The sequence below is a fragment of a genome, unplaced genomic scaffold, assembly GCF_019419815.1.
Source record: "Pyrus x bretschneideri cultivar Hongxiangsu unplaced genomic scaffold, Pyrus_bretschneideri_v1 Contig1, whole genome shotgun sequence".
In the NCBI taxonomy this organism is placed as follows: domain Eukaryota; kingdom Viridiplantae; phylum Streptophyta; class Magnoliopsida; order Rosales; family Rosaceae; genus Pyrus; species Pyrus x bretschneideri.
This window is the reverse complement of record NW_025999390.1, coordinates 15085165-15107991: the sequence shown is the minus strand read 5'-3', so window position 1 is coordinate 15107991 and position 22827 is coordinate 15085165. Positions and strand designations below refer to the sequence as shown.

General features: G+C 36.9%; 4 protein-coding genes across 5 annotated transcripts; 1 reads left to right on the top strand and 3 right to left on the bottom strand.

The window, feature by feature from the left end:
* Positions 1-2887: 2887 nt before the first annotated feature.
* On the top strand, positions 2888-4251 carry LOC103953537 (ESF1 homolog). The gene is made up of 3 exons (XM_048580790.1): positions 2888-3002; positions 3229-3965; positions 4068-4251. Exons 2-3 carry the CDS (start codon positions 3343-3345, stop codon positions 4249-4251), a joined length of 807 nt encoding a protein of 268 aa, XP_048436747.1. The 5' UTR covers positions 2888-3002; positions 3229-3342.
* Positions 4252-4909: 658 nt separating this feature from the next.
* LOC103953443 (aspartyl protease family protein 1) lies at positions 4910-8527 on the bottom strand. Its single transcript, XM_009365176.3, has 10 exons — positions 7972-8527; positions 7589-7724; positions 6828-7063; positions 6482-6709; positions 6223-6358; positions 6063-6136; positions 5898-5982; positions 5754-5817; positions 5478-5549; positions 4910-5384 (listed from the first exon to the last, which is right to left on the bottom strand). Exons 1-10 carry the CDS (start codon positions 8292-8294, stop codon positions 5158-5160), a joined length of 1581 nt encoding a protein of 526 aa, XP_009363451.1. The 5' UTR covers positions 8295-8527; the 3' UTR covers positions 4910-5157.
* A 3570-nt stretch (positions 8528-12097) lies between these two features.
* On the bottom strand, positions 12098-15532 carry LOC103953442 (aspartyl protease family protein 1). Of its 2 annotated transcripts, none has more exons than XM_009365174.3 (10): positions 14985-15531; positions 14768-14879; positions 14052-14287; positions 13735-13959; positions 13502-13637; positions 13327-13400; positions 13122-13221; positions 12973-13030; positions 12648-12719; positions 12098-12569 (listed from the first exon to the last, which is right to left on the bottom strand). In XM_009365174.3, the coding sequence occupies exons 1-10, from the start codon at positions 15305-15307 to the stop codon at positions 12364-12366; spliced, it is 1542 nt and encodes a 513-aa protein (XP_009363449.1). In that variant the 5' UTR covers positions 15308-15531; the 3' UTR covers positions 12098-12363. The 2 variants fall into 2 exon arrangements, 1 of the variants encoding a protein (XP_009363449.1); XR_668057.3 differs by having other exon boundaries at positions 12427-12569; positions 12953-13030; positions 14985-15532.
* Positions 15533-19007: 3475 nt separating this feature from the next.
* On the bottom strand, positions 19008-21758 carry LOC103953440 (CSC1-like protein At4g35870). Its single transcript, XM_018648957.2, is given in 3 exon segments — positions 19008-20693; positions 20696-21196; positions 21198-21758. Coding segments are annotated over 3 exon segments (2424 nt in total). The 5' UTR covers positions 21504-21758; the 3' UTR covers positions 19008-19076.
* Positions 21759-22827: the final 1069 nt, after the last annotated feature.

Genomic DNA, 22827 nt, shown 5'->3' with positions numbered 1-22827 from the left:
ATTTTTGTTTTTATATTTAATAGAATTTTTTTTTGTCAAAGTTTTTATATTTAATAGATAACTTATTTAATGTTATTATATTAAATTTTAAACGTATTATTATACAATTTTATTTAACTTTCTCCAATTAGTGTACCTAAACATCCATATCATAATATATTTTACTAAATTAGTGTACCGAAATGTCCGTACCTAAATATATTATAGTGAATTAGTGACAGATAAGAAAATATGTAAAAAATAAGTGTACCAAAATTCCGTACCTAATTATATGATACTAAACTAGTGTACCGAAATATCAGTACCTAAATATATTATACTAAACTAATGTACCGAAATGTCCGTACCTAAACATATTATACTAACCCATTGTACCGAAATGTTTGTATCTAAATACATTTTTATGAATTAGTGATAGATAATAAAATATGCAAAAACATCATAAGTGTACCGAAAAATATTTTCTTATATAAGATGCCTACCATAATGAGAATTAAAATTTATAATATTTTCAAAAATTTTAAATATATAAAATTATAAATAAAAAAAGAAACATTGAATACATATGCTGCATTAAATAGAGTCTAGGGACTAAAATTAATTTTTAATCTTGTATAAGATATTTTTTTAAACTTCATTTTATTTAGGGATTAAAATCTAGTTTTCTAATTGAAAAAATAATGGATAAATAATTTCCCAGAAATTTTGTTGCATTGGATTGGGTTTGGATTGTAATTCTGGGACTTAGTGGTCGGTAGAAATCCCAACAACTTCACGGAAACGAGAGATGGGAATATAATACCATCCAAATTGGTTAGGGTTTGTCTGTTTGGTGGGTTTAGTTTAGTGCCAGTCCGACGCAATGCGCGCATGTGAAAATTAAATAATAGTAAGTAAACCGGCACATTCTGTTTTTTGTGTAGCAGAATACATTCTAAAATAGCAAACGTAATCATACAATTGACCATCGACCAGATAAAAAAAAAAATTATCATACAATTGACTAAACCGACAACATTTTTGTTTTTTTTTTTTTTTTTTTTTTTGGAAAGAAGATGAAATTTTATTAGCAACTCCACAAACTTACACAACAAAGACCCAAAGACAAATAAGCACATGTAAAAATGGACCTGCCAAGCTAACAAAAAAAGGAGTCCAAACCATGAACAAACCAGAAGAAACCCGAGAAGTGTATTACCACCGCCTCCGCAAAAGTGCATCTCGACCAGCCAAGCAGCGCCACGCCGATCGTATCATCCTGCTGCGAGCAACTCTCCGTTTGCAGCCACAAAGTGAAACATGCATGTGGGAGTCCACGAGCAACGCTGCCAACAAAGATAGACAGGAAGAAAATGGTGGTGTTATGAACACTAAGTCGGTAGGAACACCGGAACTCTATACATCCTTTGGATGTGCAACGACAAATTGCGGTAAAGACTGACTGCACATCGAAGTGGATATGGTCTAGGAGAAGGGACGCCGATGGGGTGTAAAGAACAAGGCAAATCAGAATGGAGAGCAAGGGAAAAACAGCATAAGGAAAGAAGGGAGAAAGCAAAGAGAAAAAGAAAGGGACCGCCACCGCGACCTCAGCCGTAGCTAGGGTTGGCGGCTGTAGAATTAAAAACACCCACGCAATAGGTGAAAAGAGCTCTCAGGTAAAGAGAAAGTCTCTCACAGGGAGGAAAAAATATGAGGATGACAACTGTTTCTTTGTAAAGCTGGAAACTGTTTTTTCATAAATTTTCGAAGAAACAGTTGTTGGTTTCACCAAACTTCAACTTATTTATGATATTGTCATCATCTAAATTTCAACTTGAATCACTATTCATCGGTAAAACAAATCAGACTCATTTGACTCTGAAAACAAAACACTTACAAAGCTTCAAAAACCCCTAATTCGTTCTGCTACAATGAAATGTACTGATAGTAAGTACGTATGTAGTATATCTTTTCACTATGGTTTCGTAGATGATCAATTTATATACAATTACATTGTGCTTCCGATCAATTCGCTAAACACGTATTATTGCTTAACAAGTTTTGACATCCTTCTAGATAATAACAACACTGGTTAATGGACACAACGAGTACATAACACCCTCTAACTCGTCTCAATTTGATAATTTTTAGAGTAATGATATTCATACCATGTTTTTGTACCACATTTTCATACCATTTTAGGTGGCATTTAATGTGGACATTCACATTATTTGAATTAATCAGATTTTTAAATTTAGTTCATTATTTAATAAACTAATAGTCAAGAAAAACTAGTTAATTAAATGATTATTGTGGTATACGAGGAGTCTTTCTCCTTCATTTCCTTGGGTTTTACAAAATTTTCAAATGATATAGTTCTCCACATCAGATGCCACCTAAGATGGTATAAAAATGTGATATAAAAATATGGTATGAATATTATTACTCTAATTTTTAAAACTCAACACTATCGCGTGACATAATTTAACTCCTTGAAGTTGGACTTTTTAAAGTAGAATCTCAAGTTGGGCTACAATTTCCAGTGGGCCTCATCATAGTCCACCGCAATTCAGCTGAAAATTTCTTTTATTTTTCCTTTTTTCTTTTAAACTTTAAACCCTAGGAGGAGGAGGACCGTTAAATCTTAAGCCCCTAATTTAAACACTCACCCCGTGATGTTGCGACAGAGGTATATGTTTCAACCAGTCATTTATAAGTGTATAGAGAGCAATAAGTCTAGTCTGTCTGTAATAAAAGAAGTAGCGTTATGCGCAAATCGTGTATTTTCATGTTTTTTTTTCTTCTGGAATGTGAATTTCTTTTAAACAAAAAGGAAATGAATTGAATTTTCTCGTAAATGTAGGAGTGATTGTGAAGTCTTTGGCCTTTGTCAGGTGCCTGCGAGCTACGTGGGTTTGGATTTCCAGACTCAAGCTCTGCAACATGGTAAAATTGATATTTCTTGGGATGAGGATGAGCCTGGACGCAAGACCTTGAAACGGAAATTCACTGATGATCAGGTTAGGATAACTTATCTAAGTGAACATTGCTTGCAATTTACGTCATTTGTTAATAGAGTTCATATCTAGCTCCATGCATTCTTCTCTTTCATTATTGAGGACTGAATGGGCACTCTGTCGCATTGATCTGAATAAACAATGGAAATCAACTATAAACTTATGTTAAAAAAAACCTAACTTCTTGTACTGTTTGCTTCTAGCTAATTTGACGTTGGTTTACCTGTAGCTTTCTGAATTGGAACTGAAGGAGTATTTGGCTTCTGATGAGAGTGAAAGTGATTGGGAGGAGAATGACGATGCTGCAGAGGACAAGACCGATAAAAAGAGTAAAAAATGAGATATGTACCGTGCGTTACTCCTGTCTGGAGATGGAGAAGGGGAAGGAGATGGAGATGCATCAGAAGGAGACGGTGCAGACAATGACCAGGATATGGAGATCACTTTTAATACTGGCGTAGAAGATATAAGCAAGCGCATCCTAGAAAAGAAAGATAAGGGATCAGAAACAGTTTGGGAGTCCTATCTCAGAAAAAGACGTGAGAAAAGGAAGAATAGGAAAAATAAATCGGAGGACTCATCAGAGGATGAGGGTAGTGACACTGATCAAGAGGCAGCAGAGGGACCAGATGATTTCTTTATGGAAGAGCCTTCAGTCAAAAAAACTAAAAAAGTATCCCAAGGTAAAAGTAAAAAGGATGAAAAGCAACAGCAAGATGATAGGGAAGCAGAAGCAAGCAGAAATGAGCTCGAGCTATTACTTGCTGATGACAATGGAGCAGATGCAGGGCCAAAGGGCTACAATTTGAAACGTAAAAAGACCAAGGGAAAGAAGGGTACAGAGGTTCTAGAAGAGGATAAATTACCAACCGTTGACTTTGAAGATCCACGGTTTTCAGCACTCTTCACCTCACCACGCTTTGCTCTGGATCGACAGATCCGCAGTTCAAGAGGTATCTCCCTCGAGTTTTTACTTGCTATCACAAGTATTTGCCCTAACATGTGCTACTTAATTAATAGGCTGCAACTGTTTAGTTATATGTATTTGTTGTGGTTTGGTGTTTGCAGGAGTGCAGCTTATGCTCGGCAGGTAGCACTGAGACAGTCAGAGGGTGGCCGAGAAGAAGTGCCAGAAAAGGAAATGAAATCCGATGTTTCACCATCAAAGATAGATAAATCATCATTAATTAAATCGATCATGATGAAGTCCCAGACCTTCCAAGGTACGACGCCAAACAAGAAGAAAATTTGAAGTCCAAAGGGAAAAAGGAAAGGAGAGACAAGCAGGAGGCCCCAAGGTTGGCCCAACCGGCGAAGAAACAGAAAAAGACCAAAGTTTAACAAGACTGAAAGCGTTGTTAACTTGAGATGAGTCTGTTCGACATCTTCAACTCCGTGATAGTTAGCTGCACTTGATTGAATTGTTGTCGAAGATTTTGTCATTCGGAAGAGAAAAAGAGAAATTATGAAGAATTGAAGATAACGTAAGTTTTGGCTCGTATTCTGTTTTTATAAGATTAAAATTGCATGGGAAATTTGCTTTTCTTATATTTATCCATATTTTCATATATGATAATGATTCGGTGCTAATTAGTTAGTAATTTAATATAATATGACTTACTTTTTTGAGCTTGTTTTACAATACTTTATAATTTGTACTGATTTTTTTTTTTTTTTTTATTATTGAACCTTGAAAGTTGAAAGAGCTTTTTTTTTTAATTTATTTTATTTTTAAATTCTCTCAATTCGGAATGCTTTGAGTTACAACACTCAATTTAGATGAATTTTTGAAGTGATGGTCGTGAAATGGACCAACTGAAGGGTTTAAAGCCGTATTAAATTACTAGTCCGCACTTAAAATAACTCTTGAAAATGATTAGTATAAAGAGAAACCAAAAAAAAAAAACATGTATTACTGTAACCAACAAATAATATATTTAGTATCTGTGGTCATATTTAAAATCATATGTACAATCCCATGTGCTAATAATATATTGATGACAATTTATTGCAGTGACAGAAATCAATGATGCCTATGCACCGCCTCCCAATTTAACCCACAAATAGAACGTCAACAACTTCCGAATCGCTGTGTATATTCTACCTCCAAAACAAATGCCTATCAATTATAGATATGTTACAGTAAGGCAAAGAATGATCAAACAAGGGTGAAAAGTACGAAAAGAACGATGGTGATTGCAAAAGCGATGGAGTTCTTCAATTTGGGTGAATAAGTTGATGCCGGTATGCTAGAAGTATTGCTACTCCCTGCTGTGGCTTCCGGGTTGAAGTTTGTTGGGGATGCAGTCGGAGACGGGGATGGGGATGTGGCCGGAGATTTCGATGGGCTGATAGGAAGAGTGATGGTCTCCTCATCGCTGTAACCTGAAAAGAAAAATGTTTCGTTATTGTCACTGAAGAAGATAATGAGGAAAACGTTGTCCATATTTGATTTGAAATGGTGTAATTAGGACTCACAATTCGATTCCTTCCAACCCAATACCATCTTCTCACGGTCAAAAATTACGCGATAACCCGTCATGAAGTTTTCTGCAGGAATAAATCAATGTTGTAAGCAACGGTTGAAGCAAACATGTACAAGTTCATTTGAATGCCAGTGATGGTTAAGGGGGTTTAAGGGCTTTAACCATTCGTTACGAAGGTTTTATGAAATCTGATTTGAAAATCAACTATTACATGATCTTGAATGCCAGTTTGCAAGATAATGACAGATATTTAGAAAGAGATACTCACGTCCAATGATGTTAACATCTCCACTTTTGACGAGACCCAGGCAATAGAACAATGTCAATTCATCCTGGAGATTGGAATGGTAAAGTTTAGCATGACATGATGAAGGAGCAGGATATATAAGAAATACGAAAAGTGGCAACTTACCGAAGAATTGGATACAGTTACTAGTGGATCGAGGATAGAATACTGCTTTCCACCTTTCATTGTCAGGTTCACCGTTTGATTTGGACTGCACACAAAGTTAAGTCAGTGCCTGAAGGCTCAGAAAGAGAAAGTTGCTACAAAGTTTTATGTTCTGAAAGAAATTACCTTATGTCATAACAATATTCAAAAGGAATATCTGAATCCTTTGGACGCCGACTATTTTTTAGCACAGAGTTAAACTGAAAAATGACACAGTTACAAAGACTATACAATAAAGAAGATACAAAAAGATAATATTATGAACAACTGAATTTGAACTACTTACGCTCTCAGTAATCTGCGTGTAAGCTGGATCATTTAGGTATGTAAATGAGGTACCAGAGTCAAAAATTGCATAGAATTCGAGATCAGTAACACTTTTTCCGATGGCTATTTGAGTGATAGTAATGTTGTAAGTTGGACTGGCAACAAGTTCGAACAGGAAAAGATTAGTACAACTGGGATGATATCAAAGCCCGAACTAGTTAACTTGCGAAACTTGTAAACTTGTCATCAGTACATGGTTATTTAGAGGGAGCTCTTACTATGAATGGCTATGACGATTGAATGGTGTTTCTGCTTGGCCTTGGCTTCCATTATCACCAAATCTGATTCTCCCAATCCCGTCCAGTCCAAAACACATGGAAAAAGAATTCAAAGCAAGCCCCTGTCCCGCTAAAATGCTAGGAATGGATACGTCTTCCATACCAAGCCCTAACAGACCATTGGGAGCTGCACCGTCCAAAAATATACCAGTCTGCACCTTACCACAACTGCAATAGAGTAGCACACAAACATCACAAGTGTGCTAACCAAATAAAATTGGCATGTTTAGACTTCGAATTACTACCCTATATTTTTTTGTGGCAAAGCAGTAAAAAAATTACCCACCCAAAGGCAATCCGTGCAGGTACATCTTTTTGTTGAGCATCATCAGTAGACAGGTGCAAAACATCCTCTACCAGGACCCCAGTAGATGAGGTGCCATTAGACAGATACTCAATCCTGTAATGACAATCACGACTTGGTGAAGTACAGCTTTGCCGTTGTGAACAAAACGTGTTGTTGCAAGAAATCCTTTTGCTTGTAGATGAATTCTTAGGGCTGTAGATTTCAAATTCTACTACCTGGTTGATAGAAGAGCTCAAGAGTTAATTGTCAATAAAATCAATACAATAAGAGCATCTTCCCTATGGATCCACATAGGGACCAAAAGCACTAGCAATGTTAGTCCATCCTTCTAACACTATGCCTGGTAGATAGTTTTAGAAACCGCAAGATGCAAATCAGTATTTTGAAGAATAACACTACAAATTAACGATGCAACCTGAAGCGTTCGAGAAAACAATGCTATTTTGTTGCCCAAGAAACATTCACCCTAAAGACACGCCAGTACTCAATCAACTCAACACCGACGATGATAAAGTTACATGCTTGAATCGAGTTTTAGTCCCTTATTCCCAGAGCAAATTTCACAAACTAATGGAAGTTATCACAAACCAACATAACTGCGAAGTCAACTCGAGGCAATGACCAGTCAAAGTACTCCAAGCAACATAATTTTGAAGTAAAAATGCATCAAATTCACAAATCGTGTAAAATTCAAGAAAAGGCAAACAAAAATAATTGTAATTCAGATTCAGTTCACATACATCTCCATTCGAAAACTTGATGCCGTGGACGCAGCTGCTGCAATCACATGGCAACCAAAGCAAATCGCTGCCCGTGTCCAACGCCACAAGATATGATGTGGTCGGCGTCCCAACAGATACATTTGCATAATGCAGACTGAAATTTCAACCCAAAAAACAAAAATTCAAACACTTTATGTACAATTTTCTTCTGAGGAATCAAATATATGGGTTTTGTGCAAAGAGGAAAACAAATTTGTGGGTTTATTTATTTATTTTTTTGTAAAATATTCAGGACCGCAGGAAAAATTCAACAATTTAAATTATAAAAATAAAAAAACCATATGAATTTAAACACCAAAAAATATGGACTTTAAGGGGAATAATGGGTGAAAAGTGCTTACTGTCCAAAAGCACCAATCCGATAAGTGATGTTTCCGTATTCAAAAGCAAGCGGCGTCGTTTGATTGTCGGCGGTGGATAGATGGCGGCCGCGAACCAATCGGTCTCGGTGGGCCATAGCAGCGTAGTACCCGGAGCTCCCCTTCTCCGGCAGCTCATCGGAACCGAGAATTGCCTTGACGGGATCCGAGAACCGGTGGTGGATATCGAACCCGTACGACCCGAGTCCGAAACAGGTCCGACAAGCCAAACCCGATACGAAGAAAAACAATAAGAGACGAGCTGCGGAGAAGCTGGAAGAAGCTGTGCAAGTCCAGGCCGCCATGGCTGAGACGATTCTAGAGAGAGCAACAGAGGTTTTGGTGAATTGGGTTGGGAGGCATGAGTGGGAAACAGAGATATGAAATGGGTTTATACTGGGTGGACGGCGATGCGTTGACACAGACCCAATGACCCAAGCCAGCAGCTGACAGGGGAGAGAGAGAGATAGGGAGAGACAAAGGCTTGGGTGGTTTTTTCAGTTTGGTCAGTGTTAGACGAAATCGCGGGTTTGTGGGGTCCGTTCTTTTACACAAATTCTTGGAAACTTTGGGAAGTTGGGATGATAATATTCGCCATGAATAACCACTTGATTTTCGTAATTATGGATCATGATCCAAGGTATTTCTCAATTTAATATATTTTTTTAACAAACAAAATTATTTATAATAAAATGGCAGGATGGTGGACTAAGTCTCAGAATGATCTAGAAATAACATGGCTCAAATTCGTCTATGGTGAAAACTGAAGCTAATACATCTAACTTACAAATGAAAAATAATACCACTAGATTGTAACACTAAGTAGCTTTATTTAATATACGTAGCACATTTTCATAATGTTGGCAAGAAAAACAGGCAAAAAACACGAGTTGTCAGAGAGTCCATGAAGAGTTTTTTTTATTTTTATTTTTTAATAGTCTCATTAGCATTTCTCTAATTGCCAGAGCCCTCCCTCCTAAAGATTCTACTTATCCAAAGTTTGGTATTTTCTACCGTGTATTTAGGATGCTTAACTAAGTTAACTATAGTAGTATGCTCAATTTCGTGCATTGAAATTTAAGTTACTTTTCAGTAATTTGGATTAAATTAACATACCATCCGATAAAAAAGAAGTTTAGATTTTTTGCATGTATTTATTGAGTGAACCTTGGGTTTATACATACCATAAAAATATTAGGAGAAATTGCATGTCTTTAGTCTAAAAATATTAGGAGAAATGCAAATTGTTTGACTAAAATACTTTGACATAACGAATCAAATAAACAAAAGTATGATGGAAAATTATAGAATCATTTCGCACTTCGTTTTCTCGCTCTATACATCTTTTTTATTTTTTATTTTTGAATTGAATAAGTTCAAAAGTTCAAGGATTTGAATGATATCCTTTCATTGAGTCCTAATTGCATTGATTTGTCCTAAAGAAAATAAAATGAAGGAACCTAAATTAACAGGTGTGAAAAAAAATGAGTTGGGGGAATGAATGAATAACATGAAAGTTGAGGGGCGATTAGACAAGAGAGAGAAATTTGAGGGTGTGAATGGGAAGGTAAACTGATTAAGAGGTCGGTTGGGTAAAGACAGACATCACATTACCAAAAAGATTAATAATCTCTACTAACTAATAAAACACTTATTGTCAACTAAAATTCTATAAAATTACCAGTTTAACCCTCTAATTAAAACAGAACATAGATAAGAAATATGGGTTAGAATGTAATTTCATACAATCAAATTTTGCTGTTTTTTTTTTCAAAGCCTCACATACATGTAATCCTAACATATCTCTAATTAAAAATAAAAATAAAATAAAATAATAAAAAAAAACTTCTAACTCCCACAATCTCTATCGCTCTCTTCCTCTCTCGTTCTATTTCAAAAACAAAAATAAAAAATTTTCTTACACACTTTATGTGTGCCTATATGCTAATAATAATAATAATAGTATAAAAAATATAAGCAAAAAGATATTGACTTTGAAGTCATAATTTGAAAGCTCATTCAATCACACGCCATTACGAAGCCACGTGTCGAAAATCAAGGCTTTGAAACATTGACTAAACCATTTATAGGTTGCCTTAATTCCTACTTTATTTTAAATTATTGGATCAATGACTCAAACCAAACGTTTGTCCAAGCTAATATGTTGCTAGTTTTATAGAAAATATTGGAATTAATGATTTTATATCTAACCACTTTGGATATTTAACTATCACTAACACAATTTCTCTTTCTTATTATTGTAAAATTTAGTATAATCAAGTCGGACAGAATAATATATATATATATATATTTTTGTGCAAAGTTCAAAGCTAATAAGACAAATATGCAACGATATCATCAAACCTTGCAAGATAGTCCTCAAAAGGAAGAAAATCCGATGAAGAAAAAAAATTGCACACTATGTGACAAAACTACAAGCAAAAACCAACAACACAAAGCAAAATTAACCATTCCCCACATCATCGATGGGATTAACCAAACTAGCTCCTCCTCAATCAAAGCAGGAACTCATTTGATGTAAGTGCAAACGTCACGTAAAAAAACCATGAAACTTCTGCATAAAATCATCTCTTTCACAATAGTCTCATTTTCCCCATTTCACTAATCTAACATGAAGATAAATTGCTTCTTTAGCATCTAATTCAAGAAGAACATTTTTGAAAAGCATAGTTTAAATGTACTTCTCCCCACTTGTAGGTACGAGATTTTAAATTCGACTCTCGATCGTTAGGAGGTAAGTTTTGTAAAGACTCATTTGCATAGAGCTTTCGTATGAATGCCATGAAAAACGGGGGCAATTAAGCCGCAGAAGGTGCTTGGAACTTTCCTCCTCTAGAATTCTAGCATGCAAGTCGCCAATAAAATATGACCACATTGACAATTTCACACCAATCTAACAAAGCCAAGAGAAGATTTGAGAAAGTAGGAAAAGCATAGCATTGCAAACTTGACCTAGCAAATGGCTTTAGACCGACCTTTCACCATCTCCTCAAACGAAATTTCAATTTCATCTGTGTCCAATTGACACCTCAACTAAAACATATGGATGATACAAAAAGGACACCTCAACCAAAACATATGGATGATACAAAAAGGAATCAGGTGCATTTTTGCTCATCAGCTTCAAGTGATGGTAATGCTCACAACCTTGTTTATTATCATTAAATGAGTTTAAATTTGAAATTTGTGTCTATCCGCTACTTGCATTTAGAAATTTGCGCAACAACTGTGCAAATTATTTGATGCTTCATCTCACGAATTGGATTTGAACTCATCCAACGATAATAAATAGGATGATGAGCACTACCAAGCACTTGAGGGCATTGAGCAAAAATATTATCAAAGGAACAAGATAGATAAAAAGTTATGACTTGCTTTTTCTCAAAAGCTTGAATGGAGACATATGACTCAAATCTTTTACCATCAATCACACTCCTAATCTTTATTCATCCACCCCACTCAAAAATAAAGTTTAAACTAATCATCCATGTGGTAAAAGAAACAATTGATCATACTCATTTGACGAAAACTTGTTGGCAACATCAGTCAGAATCGAGATTTTCGTTCAAAAGTTGCACGTGATGTGCACACACACAATAAAAGATAAAGAGACCTCTTTTTCTTGGTCAAATTTATATGAATCAATTTTTTCACCACCAATCACTCCTATTATTTGCCCTCGGCCAATTCTTATTCAAAGATAAAGTTTTTATGTGACCAAGTCAACCTATATAGCGTTATGCAGGTCTATGAGTTGTGCCTCAGTCCAATTATTTTTTATTTTTTTTATTAATTACAACCTCTTTTACTTTGCCCTGGCAATCGGAACTAATTACCTTTTTTTTTCTAATGGCACAAGCATGCACGCACAAGATTCCAACAACTGCATCTAAAATAAAGCTTTTCCAATCCACCAGTGCATGATAGACTACGGCGGGACTTTGTCGGAGTTCCTGAGTTCAAATCTCATAAACGATAATTGTTGATAAAGTAAGCCGGAGATCCTGCCCTGGGATTTTGGGAACTGTAAATTCACATTCTATCTACAATATTGCAATTTTATAAGGTGACTGAAACATGTGCAGTATAACTGTCTATTCAACGAACTGGATCTCTTGAACTCTGTAAAATATTCAGATACAACAATAATGTGCAAATGCCTATGCTACATGAGGAAGGGCTAAACAATATGGGGGGAATCGATCTTGGCATGCTCAAGATTATCCCAATCGTAGCGTAAAGTGGGACGGATTAGAGAGGATTTAAATCTAATATATGGTAAGAGGACATTATCTAAATCGGTTTACACTATGGAAGTGTAACTGACCAGAAAAAAAGACGGCCGCGTACCAGCTACAGTAGTAGGAAAAGGAGCATGACAAAATAAATCAGAGAAGAATGGCTATGGTAAGGCAGAGATGCAACTGAAGCCTGTCTATTCCTGGCCTTTTTCGTTGATTCCGGATTAGAATGGTTACCAAGCCCAGCAGCAACAGCTGGAGGCACAGTGCTAGAGTGTGGTTCAGAAGGTAAGTTAGTATGGTCCTCGACGTCGTAACCTGCATTAAGGTCCAAAAATTCGGTTATGCAATAAGGCATTGCGAAAAGCTGAGTGCATAAACGGGATTAACACCTACAGTCAAACTTCTTCCAGCCCAAAACGAATTTTTCTCGGTCAAACACAACATGGTAGCCAGTCATGAAGTTTTCTGCACAAAGAGCAACAACTTAAGCATAAGCCAACATGTAACAGCAAAACAAAAGCCACTAGGACACTTATATTAGAGTTGACTGTTGATCCGAGAGAAAGAAAGTTGCAGTAGCTGATTTGTGCCCAACAACTGAGCAATGGTCAACTAGGAATGAGCTTTCATAGCCAAAAGAATTTAAATGACCTGTAAATTTAAAGACTTGCTTTCATAGCCAAAAGAATTCAAATGACCTGTAAATTCAAAGACTTACGCCCAATTATATTTAGTTCCGCACTCTTGACAATGGCCAGGCAATATAACAGCTCACTCTGCAAATCATTTGCACGGAAGATAATAACCATTCTCAGGAAACGACAAATAACACCAGGGAAAGAAAAAAAAAAAAGAACAAAGCAATACCTGGGTGGATATGATAATGATCGGATCATAGACTGGAAACTGGCTTCCACCTTTCATGGTTAAACTGAGACTAGGTATCAAACTAGTATTTGCATCAGGACTGCACAATGAAAGAAAGAACTTCTTGTGAATAATAGAAAAAGAATTTGAAGTTGGAAGTACGGCTAAAAGAAAATACAGAAGAAAAAAAAAAGTTTATGTAAACCTCATATCATAACAATATTCAAATGGGATCCTCGAATCAGGTGGGCGACGCTTATCTCGAGCCTGTGAATTGAACTGCAAAAGTCATAAAGCATCAATTACTTAGTTGTGTTTAAGTACAAATTGATGTTCTATTGTTCAACATACTGATATTAACTAGAAGACTTAATGCTTACACTCTCTGAAAGATTTGAATAAGATGGGTCACCCAAGTATGTGAAAGATGTTCCAGAATCAAAAATAGCTGTGAATTCGATGTCTACAAGATCTGTCCCCAATCGAATTTGAGTTACGGTGATGTTATACGTTGGACTGTGATATGCATCAGAGCATATAAATATTAAAACCTCTTTTCATGAAAATATCTCGTAAAAAATCAATTTCAAGTATCTGAGAAGTTACCACTTACTGTGATGGGTTGTAATTAAAAGGGGTCTCTTCCTGTCCTGGACTCCCCCTGTCACCGAAATTAATTCTCCCAACCCCATCATGTCCGAAACACATGGAAAAGGAATCTGATGTAAAGCCTTCCCGGGATAAAATACTAGGAACAGATATGTTTTGCATACCGAGCCCAAGCAACCCATTAGGAGCAGCAACATCCAGGAAAGAGCCGCTTTGCACCTGCCCACAACTGCACATTCACAATGCATTTTCAGCTGCATACATGAGACTTACAAGAAAGGGAACAGAAAGAAGTCCAAAGATCTCGATGACAGAACTAACCCAAAGGTAATGTATGCATCAACAAGTTTCCGATGATTATCTTCTGTTGTTAAGTGCAGAACATCCTCTACCAGTACCCCAGAGCTAGAAGTTTCAGCTGAGATATAAGAGACCGTGTAAGGGCAATTGTTGAATGTTCCTAGACAGCTATTACGGTGTGCACACAAAGTGCTGTTGCAACTGACTGTTTTGCTTGTTGACGACCCTTCAGGGTCATATTTGCTAACCTCAAAATCCTGCCATAGTAAATGAAACCTAATTACTAAAGTGCTAAAAGGAGAAGTAATAACAAATGAACTTATTAGAAAATTGATATCACAATTCTTGTCCCTCAAGCCCTACATAACAACATCTTAGTACTGGAAATCGACATTAAGGCCTACGCCTTTTTGCATTGACTAATTACAAAGTTTCGCATAATCTGCTAAACTTATAATTTAAATTTTCTCTGCCATCTCTAGGAAGTACTTGATTAAACAAATAAATACGTAGTATGCACTCGCTAACTATTTGATTAATCTCTTTTTTCCAAATGCCGGTGTGTGACCAGCCCAAATGCAAGTATACAAGTTTCATTCTTTTTTACAAAACTGACACTCTAACCAATAACATTTCAATTCCAAACCGCAATTGGGGCATAGGGTTTTAACAAATTGGAATAAAGAAAGAAAAAAAAATCCCAAAATTGCAACGTGATCAAGTGAGTGCAAACATACAGGAACGTAAGCTGTGCCCTCGCAAGGCACCCAAAGCAGATCACTCCCAGTGTCGAGCGCCACCAAAAACTTCACTCCCGGCGTTCCCAATTGCACTGTCGTGTAATGCAGACTGCACAAGTTAAATAATTAAAATTAAAATTAAAATCAGCAATTTAAATTAAACTCCAATTCAAGAATTTAATAAGAAATCGAAACTTGAGAAAAAGAAACGTACAATCCCAAGGAGCTGATTTTGAAAGTGGAGTTGCCGCCAGAGAAAGCCAGCGGAGTGGTGCCGCCGCCCCTCTGTGCGAGGTTGCGGCCACGGAGGAAGCGATCGCGGTGGGCCAATTCAGCGTAGTACTCGAAGCTTCCCTTCGCCGGGAGATTTTCGGCCGGCGTGAGTTTTCCGGCGGCGGCGGACCACTTCTTCACGGGGTCGGAGAAGCGGTGGTGCATCTTGAAGCTGAAGATGCGGCCGTGGCAGCTCCCGAGGCCCAAGATCGAGAGAAGGAAGACGAGGAAGACAACGAACTTACAGTGATCGGAAAAAAACATTTCCGTTCGATGATCTTTTCTGAAACCCTAGACAGATTTGCATTGGGGAAAGAGACGATGAAATTCGATTGAATCCGAATACAGTGGAAGAAGAAGAGTGTGGATTTTGCAGGCGGGACCCACTGGAAGTCTTGATCATTACAGTGTGACTCACTGCGTTGCGCGCACTTTTCTCCTCACCTGAGGAGCTTTTCAACGGTCACGCGGTTTCTTGGAGGGAGCGATACCATAACAATATTTTTGGAAGACAGGAAATTAAATGTATAAATAAAATTTTATAAATTAAATGATATAAAAATGATATTTGGATTATTACTTAAACGTTTATAAATTGCTAATCTAAAACTACATTAATAAAGCTCTTTGTCAATCAAATTAGAATAAAAAGATAATTTTATCTTCTACCAAAAAATAAAATCATAGGTAATAAATTAAATTCACACAAACTAAATTTTACAGTTTTTTTTTTAACCTCCCTCAAAAGTGAGCATAACATCCTTTAATTTTGAAAAAAAAAATTCTCTCTCTAATTCACTTTCCTTTTTTCTCCCCTTCTCCTTCCCATTTTAAAATAAAAATAAAAATTATTTTCGCACACAAAGTGTGGGCCATATGCTAGTTTTCAATTAGTGACACATCACTTGATTTGCAAATATTATTTATAAATTTAATTTTTTTAGCATTACTCTTATTTTTATAGCTACACTCGGTATCCCAATTGATCTATTACACTATAATACTCTATATTGTCTCACTTTTATATTCGAACCATTTTCCAGTGTCGTACCTTATCCTATTTTGTCAATAAGTTAAAAGAGCCATTAATTATGCTGACGTGACATAAATAATTTAATCTTTTTAACTATGTTAATGGGTTAAATCCTTGTAAAAGATGGGTAAACTTTGAAATTGACACACAAATCCTAATATTCAACCTTCCATTCTTCTTTTTTGCTCTTGGTCGTGAGAAATCAAACTCTAATTTGAGTCCAACCCACCTCTCATTACCCATGGTACCACTAACGTAACATGTCATATGTCACACAGCCAACTTAGTTTTAAAATCACTAAATTATTCATGCCACGTTAGCACATTTAACAAGTCTTTAACTTATTTGATGGAATATGTTAAAGCAGGAATTGGAGAAATAGTGTAAGTGGGAAAGTGTGACAATATAGAGTCTAAAGGTAAAGTGGACACAGTGGACGAGTACATGTGGTAAAGTGAGAATATAAAATGTAGAGGATAAAATAAGATTTAAGGAAGAGTACATGTGTCGTAATTAAAAATAAACCTTAAAAAAACATATTGAAATTGCTTGTGAAAGAAGTATCTAGTATGTGTTTGTCCATAAAACGCTTTTATAATTTGAAAACACTTCGAATTTTTGTGTGAAACGTAGTTAAAACTTAAAAGTGTTGTTAGTTAACAAAAATCGCTTTTACTTCGAACCACCATATAAAATCATTTTTTTAACACCAAAAGATGGTACATTCAAACATACATACATATACATACATACATACATACATACATACATACATACATATATATATATATATATAACTTGAATATTTTGGGAACCATGTACATCGTCAACTAACATGAAGAAAAGATTGAAAGTAGATGCCTTTATTATTATCAAAATCATATATACAAGACAAATTTGGGGTAATCATCTCATAATATCTACAATTTGATACTCACAAATTAAACTCTAACAAATTACAAGCTTATACAAAATTAACACACTACAAAAAAGGAACCCTGAAAGCTTTCAGGACACAATCGTCCAATTCTTCCAAGAAATTGGGGACACAATTTTTCTGAGGATATATCACACTGGAGAGGCAGAGGTCGTACTTAAACCAAATTTATCTGAGAGCTTTGTTCTTGAAAATGGAGAGAGAAGCTCCATCTGATGGAGGAACTGCACATCATGAACCAAAGGGTTGTGTGTTCTTCCTGGTGGAGAGCCTGAGTAGCATGCCGGTGAGCATTTCGTGCACACATATTCTCTTCCATGAAATATTTCCTGCACAATTTCAATTCGAAAAACACGAGAAGATACTCATTTGGTCACGAACGAAATTATGGGTTCAAATTTAGGGCTTGCTTGGGGTTGGTTTATTTAAGAAGCACTTTTGTTATAAGAGTTTTTTTTTTTAAAGATGCGCTTTTATTAAAAATGCGTTGAAATTTTTATTAAAATTTTGTGCTTTTTGAAAAGAAAAAAAACACCTGAAAGTACTTCCTAATAATAGTTCTTTTTTCAGAAAATGTTTTTGAAGCCCCAAAAGTACTTCTAAATTTTTCGGTCCAGTGCTAACAAAAACATTTTTAACCTTTTAAAAAGCACCCTCAAATAGACGAAGTACGAACGACAACAGTTGAAAAAGCAAAATTAAAATAAAGGGGCATGAATGCTAACCTTTTCACTGATCATATTCAGAACCCCACTTCTCTCATCGGAAATTTTTTGGCTGGTCACAAAAAATAAACACAAGAGCTGCATAAGTTGGTATTTACATCTTCAAAACACATGAATTTAAGTAGGTAGTGATTTTCGAACTCTCATGTTTTCTCTATCTGAACTCCTCTCTTTGTTTTCACCCTTAATTTATTAAATCCAAAAGCTAAAACAAGAGTGCATGGAAGAAAAGAGAGTGCGAAAATCACTACCATTTTAAATTGGCCCAAAAGAAAAACAAGAAAACCCTAATGAAACCTGTGATTGTTACATCTTATAGGGTTGAGGAATTCAGGCATGGCAGGGCCAACTCTTCGAGGCTTAGGGCAAAGAGGCTGGGCATTGCCGGCAGAGTTTGCCTGTGCAGCAGAACCAGAACCCAGAAGAAGATTGCTGCATTTCTTCACACCTAATTGGTGCATAGTTTTTTTCAACAAAAAACAAAACAAACAAGAAGAAGGAAGAAAGAAAATCAAAGTCACAAGTAGAAGAAAAGGAAACGATTAACTTGTGACTGCAAAACTTTCAACTGTTGCCTTATTTACTTACCCTCATTGAAATGGTAATTAATATATAAGAATCTGCCCCTTTTATTTAAATATTAGCCACACATTTAAGACACAGAGAGAGAGGAGAGAGAAAGAGAGGGAGAGATAGATGAGTGAGAAACTAGTGAGAAGTGGAACCACATTTTGTTTGGAGACTTTGTTCAACCGTGCAAGTATAGGAGGAGTGGAGGCTTGGCCAAGAGTGGAGTTAGGGTAAGTCTTGGCTTTTGATCTCCTAATATTCCTCTATTTCCCTTCTTTCTCTACGGTTTTTTTGCTGCTCTATCCCCATAATATTGAACCATTCTTTTTCTCATCCAATTTTTATCATCATATCAATATTATCTAGAACCCTTTCAGGCAAAACTCCATGAAGTTTTGGAGTCCATCTTATCCCTACGGTCGTTTCCCGACTTTCAGCTTTGATGGGCTAAAGTTAGATTATCGTCGTGAGTTTGTTTTGAAGTTCCTTTTTTTCTCATTAAAAAATAATAATAAAATAAGTTGTAACAAAATCACAATGACAATCAACGAAATTATGACAGCATCTTAAATCAATTATACAATGTCACGTGTTTTAATTTTCTCGAGTAGTACTGCGTTATTGATTTGTAATATCTACGATAGCGTACCGAGCCTAGGTAAGTCCTCACTCAAAAGAAGATCAATGGGACATGAATATCAGAGAGAATCCATTTTTTCTTCACAGAAGTGGCAATATGGACAATAATTACTGTGCAAGGTTACATGTCAACCAATGGTGAAACATGAATAATATGTATCCCAATCAAATCTGGGCTGTGAATACACCTCATAGTCAATAGGCCCATCAACAACAGTGTCTACAGTTTGTATGCCTTCCAAAAGAGCTGGATGAAGACTATCATTCTGGGAAGGCAGCAATTTATACATTACTAGTACCCCAAGTGTAAATATAGCTTGCAGCTTCGTTGAGTCTCCATGGACCGAAAAGAACAGCAGCATTGCAAGAAGGAACAGATCGACACAAAAACGCATGATGCACAATACTGTATCCATCAACTTCCCATCATTCCCAGCAGGAAAGCCACGGACCCTATAGACAAAGAGGAAGTTGTACTTATCGACCACGTACCTATACCCAAAGTAAATAGCACCGACGGGAACCACAAGCGGAGAGAAGGAAGAATATATAAAGGTCAGGGCGAATATCGTCAAATTAAAGGCATAATATTGGGCAAAATCGAATGTCTGTTTTGGGGCTGTTGATGTTCTGTTGATTGGGTAATCAGAAAGATCATTTCCCTGCAGATCAATTCCATACGATCTGGGAGAATCGTAAGTGGTGTCCACAATCAAGGGCCTTTCTAGACTATCGGTTTCCTGAGTTTCCAATGCATATTCTTCACTTTGTTCCGGGACCAGCTGTAGCATGTCATTCTTTCGAAACTTCTGAATCTTCCTTTTTATCCAAGGGATTGGAGCCAATAGATCATAAGATATACCCAAGAATGTACTTGTTATCAAGAATGCAAGAGAGGAAAGACATGATCTTGACAAAAACGAGGCACTCATGTACTGCTCAATTCTCTTGCAATCTTCTCCATCCAAATAGCACCTTCCCATTTTTAATATGGCACTCTCTAAAGATGATTCAACCAGTCCCTTAAGAAGTATAAGATTCACCAGGAAGAAACAAACCATCTTAAGAAGAGCAGCTCTTTGCTCCCCTGACACTGTAAGGTGTCGCTCGAACTTGGAGAGATATGAAAGTGCTGATGGAATAACTATATACATGCTGACAAAAATAAACACATTGGGTAGAAACTGAAAGATAAGACTCCCGAGCCAGCTTGAGCTCTGCACCCAAGCAAACCACAACTGGGCGTTATCCATAGCTTCCGCATTTATAATCCGCCAGGCATTTTTTAGAGCACTGATAATTGCCAGAGGAGAGCTAAAGAACAGAAGAATCAACAGCAAGCACGTGTTCACCAACACTCTTCGCAATTTCAGTGAGAGCTTTGACGACCCCAAATGATTCCAATAAATATCTGTGGCCAAGGGTGCCTGCTCAACTTTCCATTGGTTTCTCTGTAAACGCAATTCCACAAGAGAAAAAAACTTCCCTATCCGCCTCTTCTTCTCATGTCGAAAGTCCTGAACAGCTTTATTAGCAGTGTACACATCCTTAAACACCACAAACGCAACTCCAGCACCCAGTGCACGACCTTCTTTGTAAGCAGCTAATTCAGTCTCCAATTCAGCTCTCAATCCCTGCAACTCTCCTAACTTCCTTTCGTCAGTGTATCCCAACCTAGCCAGAGTATTATACCAGAAATCTTCCACCTTATGCCATAAATTACAAGCACAGCCCCATACCCCCTCTGAGGAAGCCTTACATATCCATCCTCTTCACTTTCAAACGGCAAGAGCCGGGAGTCAATTCGTGCAACCAACCAAGAAATTTCATGCCTAACCCTCACTAATTCCGAGGCTAATTCATCCAACGCACACAAATCCATCGGCATTATAACCCTATAAACCTTGCCAGGATACCTATGCTGGAAATACTCATGCAACACAGTCCTATCATTACCTATAGTTTTCGGTATCCCCTGCACCATTATAGTAAAAATAGCCGTGGAATTCACAGTTGGGTCACTCAAATTGCCATTCCCATCCCTAATCCTAGTGATTCTCAATTTCCCTTCAATGGCAGAAATACTAAAATGCACCAAAACAACAACAACAACCACGAAAACGAAATGCACCCAAAGCAAAGCCGAACCTTTCTCAATGTGATTGATGGTCGTCTTCGAGAACTGATCCCCGAGCACAGCACTCCCGGCGTAGAGATTCAGCGGAAGCATCACAAGCACAGCCAAAACCTGCCATGGACAACAGCAACCCACAGCTTCCACCCTCAATCAAGAGAAATTGGGCGGCGTCAGCGCCGCAGTGGCGCGCAATCTCACGACAGGTAGCGTGCCACACAGCAAGGAGCTTGGCGACGAGGGCGGACGGGCCGGGCATGCGGCGGTGGTCGCTGCGGAGCTTGACGAAGATGAAGAAGAAGACGCAGAAGAAGGAGCCGATGGCGGAGATGTTGAGAAGGTACTGGATGTTCCCGTACCAGGCCTCGTAGGTATCGGCGGCGTCGCCGGGGGACGGCGGAGGAGAGAGAGTGTCGTTCATGGAGGGGATGGGGGAGAAGGCTAAAGATTGATAAGGTGTGGGCAACGGAGGCGTGGGAAATCTAGGGATTGAAGAACCAGAATTTGGGGTTTCTCTGGTGGGATTTGAGGTAATTGGGATTGAATTGGACTGGGATTTTCTTCATGTAGGGGAGGAATTAGGGTTTGGGTTGAGGGGGTTTGGGGGAATTTGGGGTTGTGGGGAATAAAAGGAAGATGCTGGGATTTTTCGAGGTGGAGTGTTCGATGATGGAAGAGAATAATTGCCCAAAAATAAATAAATTATAACAAGTACTAACTCCCTATAGTTTTCTTCTTCCAAATATGAATAGGAAGGGATTATAAAACAATTTAGTTTTAATGCATAGTTAAGTTAAATTAGGCTTAAGCTTTCTTAACCAACAAGAAACTAACTTTCTTGTGTTCTTGAAGGAAACATAGCTTAATTTGGAACACACAAATATGATACTTGTTTTCAATGAAGACCAAAGTTGTTGTGATGGAACTAGCTATGAACGAGAAACCTTGGGTTAAGAGACACGTTTTAGGTAGTGCTAATAGCATTAGCATTTTATAATATGAGTTAATTTTGTCATCGTAAACTATTAACAAGAAATTCACATGTTACAATATGAGTTGATTGGTAATATCGCCTAATAGTATAACAGTTTGAAAAACTTCTCTATGCATATAGTTAATTAACGCTATTAACCTTTTGTGTGTATGCCTCTCTCTCTCTCTTCTAATAATTGAACATATTTTCTCACGTAGTCTCTTAGTTTTCTCTTTTGCGTTCCTAAAACAATTAAGAGAATTGGTATTGGGAAGGTATTAATTGAGAGTTGTTATTGACAATGTAAAAAGGATAATGATAGCGAGTTCAAATTTGTAAATCAAATGATGTGTCATTAATAAGAAAAAAAAACACGTTAATCGATACTTAATTAATAATCTAGTCATCTACAGCCACATCATTTAGTTTGCAAATTTAGTTTAAAATTTTAATCTCCCAAACATTACCTCTATAAAAAAAGTTATCATGTACTCATTTGTGTGTATTTTGTTCATTGTGTTTTTAGAGATGAAGAGTACATAATCACTTTTATGGAGCGTTGATGACACCTCTTAGTTAGGAGTAACACACTTCACAATTGGAAGTTAACTTATGGATAATGGTTGTATCCCCTTGACAAGTGAGCTCATTCCCCACTTGCAAATAATGCATCTTCATTGGAAAAGTTTCATAATAGAAACCATTCAATATCTATCTTCATTTGAAGACCATTTCTATTTAAAAATCATTTGAACTGGTGATTGTTAGTCTA